Here is a 19078-nt window from a genome sequence, read left to right as displayed (position 1 = left end):
CAGAAAAATTAAATGTTAACATGAACAAAAGTACATGTGCACTTTGAAAGAGACTTAAATAGCACTCTTGAGCCTTTTCACTGTATTCTAGGTCAGGAAGTAGAAAACATAGTGCAAACATTCTGACACAAATTTTCAACTCTTTCAACTGTACAAAGGATAAAAGATATTTGGTAGTAATAAACATTTTTTTTTATGTTTTAAGGCCAAGAAAGATAATATGTATATATATATATATATATATATATTAAAATACCAAAAGAATATTTATTAACTAACATTTATTCACCACTTAAAATTTTTTAAACACCAACACAAATTTTCAACTCTTTCTACTGTAGAAAGGATAAAAGATATTTGGTAGTAATAAAAAATTTTTTGTGTGTTTTAAGGACAAGTAGATAATATTAAAATACCAAAAGAATATTCATTAATCAACATTTATTCACCACTTAAAACTTTGTAAACACTGACTCTATAATGTTAGTAATAGCAGACCTATTTGTTGTCTAATTTAAGCATTAGACCTAATACATAAATGTAATGTAAGGCTTAGCTGAAACACTACTTAGTAAATATTATTTTGGTTATGGCTATAACTCAATGTCATAAAACTTCGGAATTAAGCTATTTTGCTATTATATCACTAAAGTTATCAAAACAATAAAGAATAAAAAACAAACCTTTCTAACAAATCAACATGAACATTGAACATAAACCCCATAGTTGGCTTAAGAACAATCAGGTGATAATTTTGTTACTAAGCAATGATGTATATTGTTGGGCATTACCAAAACAGGAGTGTGAAAACTTTCTCAACAGAGTGACAAAGGGAATAAGCCTTTTATTGTTAGTGATAGCACATCAACATATGAAATAACTCAAAATTTATTTGGCTGAAAACTATATTACAAAAGTACAAGTCACTGCTTTCTTTAATATTTTTGTGTAAATATTTACTTACTTCAGCTCAGCAGAACCTTGCCCAAAGCCTTTCAGATGAAGCTTGTGGTAAAACCTATGCAACTTGTCTGCAAAACCCTGTTTCTGAAGAACTGTTGGTGTCCTCTTAGTCCTTTGAACTGTTAAGTTGTAAAAACAGTTAGAATATTCAATATATTGTAATGACCTATATGTGCAATAATTAGCTGTTAGTTTTATAGTATTGTATTTTTATTTATTAAGTGTACCTTTTATTATTATTATTATTATTATAAGTTTACTTTTTTGATAATGTTATTCTAAGGTTACACTAAGAACAATTATAAAGTATGCTATTGTTATTGACAACATTTATAACACATTCTATTGTTATCTGACAAGATTTATAAAACATTCTATTATTACCCCTTACAGTATTCATATAGTATTCTAATTTTACTCTGAAAACATTCACAAAATGTTCTATAGATTTGTACTGAAATCATTCATAGAGTATTGTGATGTCTACGGTGTTGTTGGTTTAATACAGATACTTCCAATGTAATAAAATCAAGCTAATCAGACCTACCAATAAGATATAATTATATAAAAAATAGAGTGGCTGAAAAACAAACGAATTTTTGCTGAGTCTAAATTAAACATTGACAAAACAAACAATATAAACTTCATTTTCTTTTTAACAACAGTAATGTATTTTGACAAAGTAATAACATCATTAATGTTATGAGAAATTTTTGAAATTTATGTTGTTGCACCTTATCAGTCTAATCTTGCAGAGAATGTCAAAAGACTCCAACCCAATAGGAAGACATTTTTTCAGCTGAATATAAATTAAAACACACTATTTAATTCTAAAATAAAGCACATCAGAAATGTTAACTTACAACCAGAACCATTAACACTAATTGCTAACAGAATATAGTACTAATGAGACTCAACCATGAAATGTTATTATTTAACAGAATTATTTACAGCTGTCAGAGTTTTATATATGGGCTGGGATTCTTTTACAGTAGGTGTCTATGACTTGTTGGCGATAAATTCAAACCTTAAACGTACAGCACACAATCTACTTGTTTTGGAATGATATATTCAAAACAAGTCAAACATGTGTACAAAATATTTACACTATGTAATATAACAGTTGTATCTAAAATTCAAAATAATTCTCTTTTCTTGTCAAAAGTCCACACAGGCTGGTTCAGTTACTTCGAAACCCAATTTACAAGGCAAATTATTTTTCTCTACTCCATTTCGTACTATACAATCTGTGACAAAATCACTTACGTTACTCCATTGGTTACTACAGTTGTATCCAGAACTTTAAATAATTCTCTCCTATTCATCAAAGTCCACATAGACAAGTTCAATTACTTTAGAAAATCATTTTTCATTAACTCTGTTCACTGTGAAAATCACTTTAAAATATCACCCATCACAGCTAAACTAACAATCACACAGTCTAACATCACTTTCACTAACTTAACATTTTCTTCTTTATTAAATTCTTTAAAAATCGCCCATCACTGTTAATCTGTCAATCACTCAGTCTAGATCTGTCTAATTATCTCTTAGTTAACTGGCTTTCTTGACTTCCTCTCTATATCTGCATGTACTTATAACACACAACCAAAAAATCTAGAACTATCTAGCCCTCTAATAACAATATTACACTAGAAAACCTTGGAAGCTTTGAATAAGATAATAATGCTTGGAGACAGCTTGAATGGATAATGAAGAAAAACTTTAATATAAGTTTAACATAACAGCAAATGTACAATGTTTCAACAAAGTTTTGTCGTCATCAGGTACTTCTAATAAGATGACGTCAACAATATTATCATGCCTAGTACAACAATTAAACTGCATACACAATGCATGACTCTTACAGAGTTATGTAACAAAATTTGTCATAACTATTGCTTTTAAAATAATTACTTTAACACTTGTTATGAAAACTAAATATTCATTAAATATTCGATCACTTAGCTTAGTCAAATGATATTTCATGATTAATTTCTTTATAGAATTTTTGATAAAAAATGGTATCTATTTTGTGAATGGTACATGATTTGAAAAAAAACTAAACCATGAAAGATGTGAAACATTTAATGAAAGTGCTAATAGAATTGGAAGTATTTACTTGAGAATTCATCTGAAAATGTATATGGTTTCAAAACGTTTTAATATCACAGAATTATATTTCTATTTATAATTTTTGTTACTTCAATGCATCTATCAGATTTTGTTACTTCATCACATCTGGTTGAAGCATTACTAGCGTACCATTCATCACCTATTACCAAGACAAGACATTATGTATAATCATAACTCAGTATGGTCCACAATAACCAAAAAGTTAAATCAATCAACCCAACATAGCACTAAACTTTTAAATCAGAATTCAACAAAGATATTCCACTAAAACACACTTAACAAGTATATTAAATATAAAACCCATGTGTCTAAGTTCTGCCACACAATTCTGAATGGCTAACTCACACCTAAACAGAGAGTTAACAGCATTTTATAATAATGATTTGCATATGTTAAAATAATGTCATGTTGCCACAGTTGCAGGCATGCCATTATACCACACGCATCATGTTTAGCATTTAAATATCTGATTCTAGGTGAATTAATGACCATTCAACAGTGCAATGCCACCAGGTAAAATTATGGTTGGAGGACTAACCCACAGTCCTTTTCAAGGAAGAATAATTGTATTGCAATATTGTTAAATGGTGTAGAGCCAAAAGACAACATTTTAAAAAAGGGAATCTCAATGTTCTCCATGTAACCAGAAAAGCTTGCACAGCAGAGCCTTAAGGACAGTAGTTGGCTTCAAGACCACATCCCAACACAATCTGGAAAATTTATGCTATGTTATGAAACAAAACTCTCTGATCCACAAAGCCAATATGATGATATGAGGCATATCCCTTGGTACTAGAAATGTGATCTGAAGATGGCAAAGCCTCACAAGCTTCCAGCCACACGTCAAAAACAATGTCTGTTTTCATGAGAAAAAACTATATTAAAACAATCCAATTCAATCACATATTTGTCAAGCACCTCAACGCAGCCTTAATGGAATTATGTGCATTTGATTGTTTGCTTAAATGCAATCTTGGAAGCTGTTTGTCCATATACAGTGGAAGATCTGAAGAATGTCTGTCAAGATGTGTGGACTAAGATTGATAATATACCATCCTTTGTAGATGCTTAATACAATGGAGGATATGAAAAATGTCTGTCAAGATGTGTGTGCTAAGAATGGTCATACTGTTTTTTGTACAAACTTTTATAATGGATATTGTGAAAACAGTCTGTCAAGATGTGTGGATTAAACTTGATTCTGCTGTCTTTTGTATAAGGCTAGAAGCTTGTTATAGTGGAGGATCTGAAGAACGTTTTTCAAAATGTGTGGGTTAAGACTGATAATACTGTACTTTGTAAAAGCTTGTTACAATGGAGGATATGAAAAATGTCTGTCAAGATGTGTGTGCTAAGAATGGTCATAGTGTTTTTTGTAGAGGCTTGGTAGTACAACAGAACTTGCAGTGATGAATAGTAGTATGATCATAGCTATCAGAATGACCATGATCAATGATGGAAAAAAGTAGTTTTAAGGGTAGAAAGGGACTTGGAATATTTTTCTTATAAAAGTATGATTAACCCTCAGTGTACATACCACCATCATCTTTCCATATGTGTTCCTTTCCTAGTAAAAGACTTAGTTTGTTGGTTGAAATCATTTGAAAATTTATATGTTTTACCAAAAATAGGATTAGCAAAAGTCCATAACTCAACAGTTATGTCCTTATAGTTTTTGTAATAGTAAATTCAAAGTTGTGAGGGGAGGAGATGATGTCAATTAGTCAAAATATTTAAATCATTTTAATTTCAAGGAGAACTCATTAAACAGTATGGGTTTAACCTCATCAAAATATTCCCACATTTTAATGTCATTGTTAGGATATGAAGTAAATACCATTGAAAAATTGCAAAAAGAGTTTATTACAATGTAAGAATTTTAGACTGAAAAAAAAAAACAATTAACAACCACAATAAATCTTTCAAGATTCAAATTAAAAAGTTTTTATAAAGAATTGTCTACACAAAATAATATTTTGAAATAATTATTTTTTACAGGAACAAAAGTCACATATGTATAATGCTTTTACTATCTCATTAACTGTAGACATACTAAATGGGCTCTAAGATTGACAAACATACCTAGTTGACTAGTCAGCTCCTGGACTTCTATAAGTTCTGGTCCATCAGATAGCTGTGTTTCACTTAGAGTTTGTACTGAAGTGTCCAGGTCGTAGAATATAATTTCATATTCAAAAAGACTAGAAATGGAGAAAGTAGCTTCATACACAACAAATTTCTAAAACATGATAGGGTTCTAGAACACTGAAAATTATAGGGATATAAAATTCAAATTGTCTTTTATTCAAAACAAAACAGAAAAAGCCTTTGTCATATTGTTTAACCTGGTATACACTGAATTGTTTAGCTCTATGCTCTCCTTTCTTAAAACTACATTTATCAACCAAAATTTGGTTTGATTCCTAGTATTTTATATTTTCGTAATTCGTATAACAATCAGTAAAGAAGACATGAGCAGTGAAGGTAAGATCTCACGTTATAAATATCTATAATTTTTTGTACCTTTTTAAAAATCATGATTAGCAAAGGTGAAAAAGGTAATATATATATCAGAAAACACAGGAATATCACACTTTTTTTTCCTTCTTTTATTAATTTCTTCTATCAGTTTTGTGACTTCAAAGGTCACTCTTCAGGAAATAATTTTACTGAGAATCTATAACAAAAACCATACAAATACAGCTTTTCAACTAAACATAAGTAATCTAAATTAAATACATATACTTTCCAAATGTACAAACATATAATACAGTCCATGTATGAATCACGTAGATTACAAATGTTCAAAAATAAATAAAATTAGTCGATATACTTTTACTTGCTTTTACTTTTCTGTAACTTTTCACAGTTTCACAATTCCTAGACTTTACAGAACCAATTACTTCTGCCCTCTTACTACTATCTATTTAAAATGGCTTCAAAAACATTTATAAAATATTTTTCAATAAATGATCTTTTGTGTTTTACTTTATATTCCCAAAAAGGGAAAACATGAAATTATGGTTCTTTTAGAATTTTAAATTTTCTCAAAATACATTCATTAAATTGTTTACTGGCATACAGTGGGCTTCTTTGGAACATCTAACAAGATTTGCAAGAACATTTAATTTTATATGTTTGGGATGATTACTAAAAAATCTACATTAAATGTTTCTGCAAATCTTGCAAGTAGATTATATTGTTTGGTTTTCCAATGAAGAAACAAGAGGTAATAGATTATTAGAACTGAATAAAGTTTTAGTTCAGTGTCACTATCTGGAGAAAGTTATATTAAGAGGTTTTAAAATTGCTATTTTGATAAAAAAACATTTAAACAGCGAGATAAGTGAATCTAAAGAGAATATTATATGTTTTGTTGTGATTCACTGTCCAAATATACATATTGATATTTCATTTGTTAATACACAAGTAAAACAAATAGTATATAAAAAACTGAAAGATGTATTCAAAAATAATAAAATTATTTTATCAAGGAGGCAACCTAAAAATTTGTATAGATTATTGAATAAACCTAAAAAAAGATATTTTTCTAAAGAAGGTATCTTCAGTTGTGAGACAAAGAACTGTGTTTTATCTAATTTAGGTTATATGAAATCTACCAAAACAATAAAGAACAACAACAAAGAAATTTTGTTTTTTATCATTTAATTACAATTCTAAGAACATAAGATATCTTTTAAAATGTGAAATTGTGGTGAATTATATATTGGTGAAACAGATAATTTAAGATTAAGGATAAAGTTACATAAATTCCATATTAGATGTCCCAAAAAAAGCCCACTATATGCCAGTAAACAATTTAATGAATGTATCTTGAGAAAATATAAAATTCTAAAAGAACCATTTTTTTTTGTTTTCCCTTTTTGGGAATGTAAGGTAAACATAAAAGATTATTTTTTGACAAATGTTTTATAAATGTTTTTGGTGCCACTTTAAATAGATAGTAGTATGAGGGCAGAAGTAATTGGTTCTGTAAATTTAGTAGGAATTGTGAAACCATGAAAACATTTTATATATTTCTGAACATTTGTAATCTACGTGATTCATACATGGACTGTATTATATGTTTGTACATTTGGAAAGTATATGTATTTAATTTAGATTACTTATGTTAGTTGAAAAACTGTATTTGTACGTTTTTTGTTATAGATTCTCAGTAAAATTATTTCCTGAAGAGCGATCTATGAAGTCACAAAACTCGTAGAAGAAATTAATAAAAGGAAAAAAAGTCTTATATTCCAGTGTTTTCTTATTCATATCCACAGGTGAATCTTACTGATGTTTTGGTTATATATATATACAGTAGCAAATTTGAAGGGGGGGGGGGTGCAAGCCACCCTAGGTGACAACCAAGAAGGGGGGTGCCATTGGGAGAGTTGAAATACCAGAACAAGTTTTCAAACCAAATGAAAAATTTGCCAAAGTAAGAAAGAAAATTTAGAAATGTTCAAACTATTACAACAGCTTAATGTTAATTTCCACTCTAAAATAAATTTTTATTTTTATTGGCAATACAAAATTTACAAACGAAAAATTAAATATTTGATAATAATTACATCGAAAGGCGAACGTTTGTTGACCTTTTAGTCATCAGTTTGTTGAGCATAGCCAGCCGGGTGCAACTGACATTCAAAGTCTAGTTCACTTGACACTCTGATTCTACATATATGAGGTATGTTTCATTAAATAATTATGATAAAGCATAAAGTGCTGGTGTTTATAACAATATCGTGGTACTTATACGAGTGTCCAGTAATTTTTGACAATGTGGTATGCGATGTTTAAGTGTTTATAAATGCATCGTCGTGATGTTTATGAATGGTGGTCCCTGTGACTATTGGTGATCAGTAAAATAACACAGGAAAGTCACACTTTGCACTAAACTTTAGACTTGACTTTTTCCTACAACCATGACTACTGAAGTAATGATGATATGTATGACTGAGTGAGTTTTTTATGATGACTATGTGGTGATATTACAATGGTGGTGGTGATATGACTGCATGATTTTTTTAATGCAACTACATGGTGATGTTAAGATAGAGAGGGTGATGATGTGACTGCATGGGGATATGTTAATACTTACATATTTAATATAGTAAACACTGTTTCAGATTTACATCAACAACTACAGTACTATTCTATATTGAATTAGTACTAATAGTTATTGGCTTTGTTAAGTCATCATAGTTTCAACAATTTTACAATGTCCAGTGTAGTATCATTATATATTTAATAAGTTGTTAATGCTTATTACTTAATAAATAATGATATCAATTATAATAGCTAGCGTTATACTACACTATACTGAATTAGTGTTAATGCAATGACATTAATAATTAATTGTCTCTGCTTGCCTGGGTTGATAATCTGATAACCCAATGGGCAACTGGTTGAAAACATTTAAGAACCACTTGTTTGAAGCTTTTCTGTTGCAATACATTTTTTTTTTACTTCTTTATTTACTGGAAATACTGTTAATTTTTATTTTGTCAGTGGTCTAGTTATTTGTGAGTAATGCTCATAGTTTTCTGCTTCTTTAGGATGGGTTTGCACTTACCCCCCCCCCCCCCCATAATAATAATGATAATAATCACAGACAATTTATTCAGTTAATACATTTCAAATCATAATATAGTTCATGCTTTATACCTTTTGATTTTAAAATTATGCAGAAAACATCCACAATGAAGCAAAATCAACTCAGTGGATTCCAACAAAGAAAAATGAAGAAGGAAAGAGAACAGGTGGCTCAGTCAATGTCTGAAGCCCACATTGATAGGAGGAAGACTCTGATGAAGAAGAGGAGACAGAGAAATTTTCAATTTATTCTGATGTTGCTGCTTGGCCATTCCTGGTTCCAAATAACTCATTAGGTGGAGTGCTCATTATGACACTGTGAACCCAGTGAAGGCAAATTTTGAAAAGTTGACCTCAACCCTTGAAGTATTGTGCAATCCCAAAGAAAATGTGAACACATGAGGATTAGCTCAGATTTTGCTGTCTGCTGTATTTGATTTCTCTTTTTTGAGTTACTTTTTTTTCTGGTGTGAAGTCCTGGAAGAAATTAATCTCGCACAAAAGTATTTGCAAAGAGTTGGAATCAGCCTTGAAATGTGCATTGTGAAGCTCCAGGCTCTAAAACTTTTTCTTGAAGATCAGCGCAATGAAATTGTGGAGAAGGCCATTCATTATGTAAATACAAAGTGTGAGGAAATGGACATTTCTATGGAGAGAAGAGGGAGAGTAAATCTCCGAAAAAAAGATGCCAGGAGAGATGGCAAAGGATACTGGTCTCACATTGCCAGAGGAAGTAAAAAGAGTTTTGTTTGAACGTCTTGATCACTTTAATCAAGAATTGGAGATTCATTATAAAACAATGGATCAAATCCTGTCAATCTTTGCTGTTATTCAGCCAAACACTTTGGTTGTTGCAGCAGAAGAAGAACTTTGGCAGTATATTCCAAATTTGACACAGATTTTCAATGAATCCTCTGATGAAGATATTAGTGTGGAAATTGGATGCCAAAATCAGCGTTGAAGAGGCAAAGAAATGGACAGTGTTATAGTTTCTGGAGTTTATTGTGAAATGGGATTTTTGTGAATCTCTGCCAAGCTTGTCACTGTTTTTGATATTCTTTTTGACTATCCGTGTGTCTATTGCTTCATGTGAAAGAAGTTTTTCAAAATTGAAATTGATAAAAAATTTCTTTCACTTGACCACGAGTCAGACAAGATTGACAAATCTGGCTTTACTTTCAATTGAACATGAATATGCAAAGAAGGTGAATTTTGATGAGGTCATTGGTCAATTTGCAGAAATTAACACTCGAAAGCAAAGACTGTAAATCCTCTCTATTTACCCTTGAATAATAGGCTTAGCATTGAGACTGGATTTCCTGTGTTTTTTGTATAAAATAAAATGTGGTATTACCTGTTCACTGAATTTTTAATGTCCTGCATTTTTCTTATTTCCAATTTGCTTATGACAGCACTATACTGTTTAAAAATCTACTTGCAAACATAATATATTTTTCTGTGTATTTAAGTTTTACAATTATTTATGGGGGGTGCCAAATACTTTAGGTATGCCCCTGTATATATATATATAATTTTTATCATAACATTAACATTTCTATTATCTTAAAGTGTATTTTAGATACATACTCACCTCTCTGCACCACAGAGAGCTATTACCTAGTGAGCACTGCTCTGTAATTTCTTGTGCATGCCACGTACACTGAAAAAGCTCCCACCTCTACACATGTCTATGTGTAGTGTGACAGCCTATGATATAGCCTTCCACCAATAAGAGGGTGACATATCCTCCATGAGCAGTAATTCATATGGTCACTAGCACATTAACAAAGGTCATTCTTGATGAGGCAAATTAGAAGCACAGGAAGCCAAAGAGCTAGAATCCCACACTGAATTTGATTGAGGGGCCAATGCAAAAAAATGACAAAGATGAACAGCCTCAGAAAGGGAAAGTCCATGGAGTGTGATATACACAAGGTGTGGAGAGTGTATACTAGTGGGGCAGCAATTGGTGGAAGACTGCATCTATCTCAAGCAGGGAATACTCTTCACCTAACAAAGGTGGTAGAGAAAATAATATTGCCATAAAAACCTACTTCATGGTGCTAACATGTCACTAAAGTAGGTGGAATGGCATATCACTACACCATCCATTATGTCACACGCAGACAGCTGTGCATGAGTATAGTGTGTGGATAGTTATAACTCAGGCCTTTCTATATTGGAGAAATACTTACAAGAGATACTAACCACAAAAATCAGATGCAGGGAGTGGCATCCCAGACTTGTGTCATAAGGCAAACCCAAAACCCTTCAGGCTGGATCTAAACACTGTGAATGGCTAGGTTCATAACGTAGTGGAGTGTTCTGTAATATACTACAAAGTGACATCCCAGCTCTACTTCTTCCCAAATTTGAGTTGTATCCACTCAGTCTAGTAGCAGTGGAATGGAATACCCCATAAGGAACCTCCCCCTTATTGACTTTCTAAGCAGCTTGGGACTGGAGAAGCAAGGGTTATCCCACACTCCAATAAAAAAAAAAATGGAGGAAAATTCACATGAGAAAGAACATTAGTGAGATACATGTACCAATGTCCTCAAACACAATCATCTGGAATTAGGTTCCACACTGAGAAATAAAGCAATGACTAACTGTGACTGATGACAGCTGGCATGAACCAGGTGTGAGGGAAGACATACAACTAGTGCTGTCATTTTCTATTAAATGCAGAATGGCTTGTAAGATATAATATACATAGCCAATGTTGAAGCTGTCTTGCAAAAAACCTCATCTCAACAACTCACAGAACAAGGGTAGATGGGCTTAACACTTTCCATACTCTCCAGCTCAATGCCAGTTTCGAGCAAGTATTTCCCGTAAGGCAACACCAACCACTCAGTGAGTTGCATTTTCTCCGTGTTATTGATATATACTGAATAAGATGGTTATGAGATCTGAAAAAAAAAGGAAAAATATAAACAACTTACCCTTGAGCCACTGTGATGAGTGGAGAATGGTGACTGGAGAGAAACAAAAGCCAGGGTAAGTGAAACCTTCCAATGGTATAAGTAATGGGACACTAATGTGTTGGTGGTCTTCCACATCACCACCTGCAAGACCTCATACAGGGAACATTGACAGCTAGAGACAAAACAAGCAGTGAGATGACAAACATGATGGGAGAAGGCATGGAAAATGAGAAGAAATAAGCCAGAGGAAGTGTTTAACACAAAATGGTAGAGTGAAGGAGGATAAGCTACAAAAGAAAGAGGAATCCCAGGGAAAGAAGACAATGGCAAATGCCATAAAATGGGGCAGTATGGGTAAGATAATAATGAATAGACCATTTAAAACAAAGGAGATGATCTGGGTAAGAATGACCATACAGAGAAGAATGGGAAGGGAGGACGAAGAGAAAAACATCCAATCATTCTCCTAAGTCACCCAATGTTTGGGGTGGTCAGGAAGGACGATGGACCTGTCTCTGTGACAAATGGTGTAAGAGGAGGCCAAAACACAATTAAGTGACAGCTCCTGAAAGGGAGAAGGGGAAGAAATTTGTCTGAAGCATATAAAAACAGGTTGAATCACAACAGACACAGAGCATTTTCAACCAGAGTTGTACAGTTGGGACTGGATACCAAATAAGAGTAAGCAGGGAGTGGAGAGGAGGTGGAAAAACAGTGATGATAGGATGCCTATAGTGGGAACAAATCCAATGAAAGCAGCAGAGGATGAAGAGACAACTCTACGTGAAGGGTCCAAGCCTAGGCAAGATAGTTGATCTGCACCAGGGCCTGAGCTTTCAAGGCATGATAGATCAACAACTGAATATAGTAGCTGTGGGCCCAAATGAAAACAGTGGTCCTAGAAGTGAGTGCTTTCTTGTCAGGGAAGGAAAGAAACAACAGAAGTGTCTAACTATGAAAGAAAGACCAAACAGACAACAAAGATGATGCCAAACCTGTAGACAACTCACCAGCTCAAGGATGTAGACAAAGAAAGTTCACCTCTGGAAACCAGATTCCAGCTGCTTACTACAGATACATACATAAACCCACATATGTAAGTGGAAACACTCACAGACTGACTTTTGAGCACTCCAAACAGATGCAAGTCTGGGTAAGGTGGGGGGAGACATCTAGGTTTGTGTAGGATCAATCAAGTCATCATAAACCCAAGAGAAAACTATGTTTCCCAGGAAACACCTGCACTAACAGGCAAGAAACCACTGAAGAGGGAATGTATGAGCACATCCAAGAGGTATGAGGGACTCAAGAGAAAAGAGTCCCCGAAGAGACCAATGCAAAAAATGAAGGCAAAATTAGTGCCCCAGTATCAATAGCTCCATGTCACACAAAGAAGTAGGCCAAGCCTGCTCTGCATACAAAGTGAGAAAACCCCAAACATGAATGAAATATAGGGTAGGGGTTGAGAACAAAATAGAGTTCCAAAGAAACCATTCCAAATGAGATGACTCTCAAAGGAGAAAGGAGGTCACAACAGGAAAAAGTCATGTTGGAAAGGGCATATAGAGGCCCATCCATAAAACAGTGGAACAATAACCCTTAAGAATTTAATCTATAAGTAAAAACCCACAGTATCCAATGAAAAAAGATGGGACCATAGCTATATCAAGGAAAGGACTGAGAACCAAATGTTCAACAAGTGCAGACTAAATGAAGGCAGCAAAAGATGGGCAGACAAATCAGAATGTGGAGAAAGTGCCTGAGACCCCAAATCAGGTCATTCATTAATGGGAAGAGTATCCATTGAAGAGGGAGAAAAATATCCATCAAGAACTAAGGAAAGAATAAAGGTTGGTTAAGATTGTCTGGCCAACAACTTCCTATCTTTGTGGGAACAATAAAAAGAAAACAGCAAAAACCAATGACTGGAGTTGAGGAATTGTTCCATAGCAGAGAGTAGAAGTACCAGAAAAAACCTAAAAAAAGCACCTGAAGAACTCAAACCAGGCTGTAGTAAAGGGAGTCAACCAGTTGACAAAGTAAGAAAGCAGAACTACCATAGGACCAAAACCAAGGAGTAGCTCCAGAAACAAATTGCCTCCAAGACCCTTGATGGCCAGCCCTCAAAGATGGGGGACAGTGAATAGTAACAACAGGACAAGGAACACAAGAGGTGGTGACTCTATGAGGCTGTATATGATAAAAAACCATAGTGAGAAGAGATGAATGTTGAAGAGCTGCATCAGATCAAGACACCAATGTATAAGAAACACCTCCAAAAAAAAAAAGAGTAGGTACAAGACAGAAGTCCTGAAAAGGAAATTGAGGAAGGTAAAAATCAGAATGCAAGGCAACCTGAGAAAGTATAACCCAAAAACAAAGAGAACAAAAAAACTGGGACAAAATGGAAGAAATCAGAGGGCAAATTGGAAATCAGGTAGGTGCAAGTTGCCCCAGTAAAGCTGATAGGGTCATGATGGAAAGCCTCCAAATGAAGGTGAAGCATAAGAATTAAAAAAAAAAAAGATGAGTAAGAGATCAAGACAAGTAGATAGAGAGAAATAAAAATGAATAAAAAAGAGGAAACCCATAAACTGAAAGAAAAGATTCAGGTGAAGGAGGCTCATACAACAAGGGAACCCAAGATTCAGCTAAACATTACAGAGAAAAAGGAAGCAAAAGATATCTGTAGAATCCATACAATGAAGGATGAAATTAAGGCTACCTGATCCACATTAGGAAGAGGGAACAAGAATTAAAAGCAGGTGTGGAAACAACAATGATGAAACTCTTACAAGATTGGGGCAGGCTCAAATGAAGTAACAGAAGCAGGAAGTTGGGAATTTTGGATCTGGGATTAGAAATACCAGTGACCATCAGTGTCTCCAGTTACCATTACAGTATTGGATGACTCTCATTTTACTTGAAATTTTCTTGAGTACACTGGTAAAATTTCTTTTTACAATAGAATAGAGACTTTGGTAGTTAAACCAGCTAATACTGTATTTGTAATTAAGAAGAATCTTTCATTAGACATTGAAGAACACATAAAAGTGATAACAAACATTAAAGCTATATTCCAATTTGTTTTCTTTGAGTGCTTCATATCATTAACAATTCACTTCTGTTTCTCTAGGATTCACTATTTTAAGAAAATTCTTAGTTATTTTATATATAAACTAGCTTTACCTAATTAAAATTGCAATGTCTATGTCATCAACCAATTCATCCAAGGCAACTATGCCCTCATGATGTATCCTTTCAACCTTTGCTTTCATGTCAGAATCTTCTTTAAGAAGTGGATGACGCTCCATCAAAATTTCTAAGATATTGGGTTGTGAAAAGAAACTTGCAACTTTTTCATTATAGGAAAGATTGTCTGTTGAGGTGACAAAAGGTTCATTTAGTGGCTCTGCTGTTGCAGGGAATGGTGGAATGACAGGATATCCTTGTGTTGACTGGGAAGAATAAGATTGTTTCAGAATAATAAGTATGGCAACACTTATTATTAAGTTTATATTTCATTTTACTAAATAAACAACTGTAATTTTGTTTTACTAAAACTCACCTTATTTGATGTCAATGATGACTCAAGATTTGTTCTAGAACCCCTGTTATTCCTTACCAACATGCCATCATTTTCTAAAGAATTACTACAACAGTCCTCCAATCTGATAGTTTGGTTCAAATCAGAATACTGTAACTGGGTGGTATCTTTGGTTTTCTGAAGTGAATTAAAAGAATCAATGTTTTGGGTATTGTCAGACATACACTGGTTGGTATCTTGACTCCAAGCTGGAGACATGGGGGCACTGGAAGAATGGTTTCTATTAAAGATGCTGTGACTGGTAACCTCTTTTCTTCTTGTCAGAATAGATGGATTGGAAGAACAGTTAGTATCAGAGATGAGAAGATCAGTATTTTGGTTTATTGAGATGGATGGATCAACTCTTTGGTTACTGTTATAATCAGGCAAACAGGAAACTTGACTACTACTAGGTGAACATGGTGGGTTGTAGCTTTCACTGCTCAATGAGCTGCTATCTGAAGTTTTCAGGACAATCCGTGGGTCAATGATAGTTATTATTTTAGTTGTCTTATTGAAGAAGTATTGCTGTAAAAACAAAATGTTGTCAAAAGTTGTTTTGCTTTTATGAAAATGAAATATATACAACTTATATATATATCTATATATGACAGATGTAGTAAAAAATTCAACTTTATATAAACTTGTTCAATAAGTTGTAGCCTCTATCTGTTAATTGGTAGATCCTCTTTTATGTGAAGACTGTTTATTATTGCCCTCATATGTTTGGTATGAAATGTTGAATTTATCACCAGATGGCTCCTGTGAACAAACATTCAAACATGAAAGTGAAAAAGTATTTTATTTAGAACATGCCTTCAGTGAGCTTTATGTAGCTGTCTGATGTCTGTTTATTAACTGTTTGAAACCAAAACTTAGTCAAACCATGTCAGCTGTGAATTTGTTTCTTAAATTGTAATCATAAGTACTAACAATGCACACCACTTTTCTGAATATGTACACATATCTTATGAACTCAGCTTCAAATACACAATTGCAAAACTAAATTAAAACTTAAAAAACAGTTTATTTATTGTTAAGCGTAATTTGAAAATTCAGAAAACGTGTTCTTATGGTTAAAATATAACAAAATTCCTGGAAAAGATCTCTATCAAATTTTTGACCTGCACTTTTTAAAGTGAAGTATTTTCACAAAGAAAAAATAGGTAACAAAATCTTAATGTATATTGGATCAAGAATAAAAATTATATAATTAGAATACAGTGAACAATTTTGCTGCAAAAAAAGAAATTCACAAACATATTAAAAATTTAGAATATATTTTTGAGAAACATTTTTGTTTTCATTAACTGACACAGGACGTTTTTTTCAACCTAAATGTTTTTCTAAATGATAAAAGATTTAGAAAAAATTCCTTTCAAAAACAATCATGATTTTGATTTCTATAAGATACTAAATTTTTCAAATTCTTTAACTATGCATACATCTCAAATATGGTAAAGGTAACTAATCTTTAATTTTCAATCATTACAACACTGAAATTCCTCCTCTCAACACTACTTTAATAGTCAATTTTTAGTCCCACTCTTAGGCTTGTCATCAGGCTAATTGAACAAATTACAAAATAAATATTTTACGAAAATTAACAATTGAAAGCACGATGTTATGACAAGTTGCATCAAGGTATCACAACCACAGAAATTAAAAATGAACCAATGCAGATTCCACAAACTTTATAATGGAAAAATGTGAAAGTAATAAAGCATATTACAAATTTATAAAATAATGTACGAGCTAAGGATAACATTCAATTTAAAAAATACCCAATTTCATATGTAAAGCTGACAGTAACACAGTTCATGATGTTCATAATGAATCAAAAACTAAGTTAAGTTTTAGTTCTTTGCTCATAAATTCAAATAAAATAAACAATACACAGTAGTAGTACTTAATATGTTGATAAATAAATGTTTATTTGATGTGCAGATATAGCTAAAGCAATAATATTTAAAAACTTTATTAGCTAAATATTATGTTTTTAGAAGTGTGGTTAGTTTTAGTTTATATTATAGTTTTAAGCTTATAAACATTCCATGTTCAACATTTCAATTTGTCATCTCCAGGATATAAGTATGACATGATATCATATAAACGGAGGCTACTGTTCTGACTGGAAATACATTCCTGGCTACAACAGGATTAACCATACTACTATACTCAAATAATCTTTCAAGCAAATTTAGTCGCATTGATGAATCTGCCATAGTTGACTTGGTAAGTATTAATTAAGCAGCTTGCATCAGTTGCAGATCCAAGTCCAGTCAACTGCCTCAATATTGTTAGAGCTAAAGACAACACATAATGGCCTTACTGTCTTTCTGGAGTACAATTCTAGCATCATTTATAGTTTAAAACAAACCTGACAAGTTTATGTGAACTTATCAGCGACTACACATAACTGATTTGTGCCACTTGACCTTTAACGAGTACAACACCAAAGCTTCTTATGTATATGTTAATCAGTTAAAAGCCTAAAAAATCTAGTAGCTGAAATCATCCAAATATACTACAACAACATGAGTACACATACATATTTTTTACAATAATATCAAACATATCACACAGCAACAAACACGCCTGAAACTTATCAAGTTTGCACTGAATTTCATGGTACTAGGTGGTTAAATATAGATACCCTACAAAAACAAATTGTAAATGTGTTTTACTCTTAAGATATTGCATATCTTTATACAGAAAATAAACTACTTTCACAAAGAAAGTATTTCAAATCAATTGTTGTATATTGAAATTTATAAAATGTTATGTTTCCTTTTCTTATCTGATTTCGTATCTGAACTATAGCAATATGCTGTTAAATGGAGCAAAAATGACACCTTTCAACTCTTTCTTTCTTCTTTAACCAATTAAATTGATTTTAACATTATCTAATTGTTGTGGTACATGCAAATGAATTATATTTCATCTTATGGTTCAAGAGTATTATTATTTAGAAATCTCTTGTGTTTTCTAAATAGAAGTTTCTTTATTCCCATCCATTGTTATATCTAGTAGTTAAATTGGAATTCTGAGTAGGTTTGCAATAGCAGCATACCAATCACATCAACATGGTGTAGGCAAAATTACAAAGTAAAGGGAATGCTGTTCTGTTATGTTATAATCCCTTGGTTTTACTCTTTTCGAATAACAAACAAATAAGAAAAAAGAAACATTTCAGTAATAATCTAATAATTTTTTAACAGATAAGTGGTTTGATAAATTTGGTCAGAAATGACAAAAACTGAAATAATGAAAGTAAGATATTTTACAAAAACAATTTTTACCTTCCCAAATCGATCATAATTTGAAATCCATTCATCTGGTAGATCAAGTTCAGTGTCTACAAATGTATTAATGAAATTCACCAATTCAAAATCGAAATGAAATCTGAAAATAAAGAGGGATAAAAAGCAGAATGTGGATAAATATGTGCATGTAAGTAGCTTTTGCATATTAAAATAAGTCTACCAGAAGCCAGAACTAAAAAAATGGATAATAACAATCAAAACGTGTTAATTGTGGTCTTATTCATATGAACTGTATTAAAGCCAAAAGCTTTACAATTTTATGAGGTTTATTTTTTAACTTACAGTTTATAACTCATTAACATGTCACCAGTTATAATATACGATTATTGGTAATAATAAGAAAGTTTCAATTTCAAAATCTCAATTACAATATACAAGTTCCTGTGTATAACTACTTTATTAAGTAGAAGTGATTACCATATGTCCATAAGTTTTTAACTTAATTTAACATATCATATTACACTATATATATATATATATATATATATATATATATATTATATTTATACTAATTTAGTTCTTCTCTACTACTCACC

General features: G+C 32.2%; 1 protein-coding gene across 1 annotated transcript in view; it reads right to left on the bottom strand.

Moving 5' to 3' along the window:
• Window positions 1-19078, bottom strand: part of LOC106469402 — a 108980-nt gene that overhangs the window by 19635 nt on the left and 70267 nt on the right. The window contains exons 12-16 of the mRNA XM_022398740.1: window positions 18519-18621; window positions 15199-15744; window positions 14820-15088; window positions 5182-5300; window positions 965-1082 (exon numbers count right to left, since the gene is read on the bottom strand). Of these exons, the coding sequence (XP_022254448.1) occupies window positions 965-1082; window positions 5182-5300; window positions 14820-15088; window positions 15199-15744; window positions 18519-18621 (1155 nt within the window). The remainder of the gene's footprint in view (window positions 1-964; window positions 1083-5181; window positions 5301-14819; window positions 15089-15198; window positions 15745-18518; window positions 18622-19078) is intronic.

This window comes from Limulus polyphemus, unplaced genomic scaffold (assembly GCF_000517525.1).
Source record: "Limulus polyphemus unplaced genomic scaffold, Limulus_polyphemus-2.1.2 Scaffold96, whole genome shotgun sequence".
NCBI lineage: Eukaryota > Metazoa > Arthropoda > Merostomata > Xiphosura > Limulidae > Limulus > Limulus polyphemus.
This window is presented reverse-complemented; position numbering and strand designations above follow the sequence as displayed.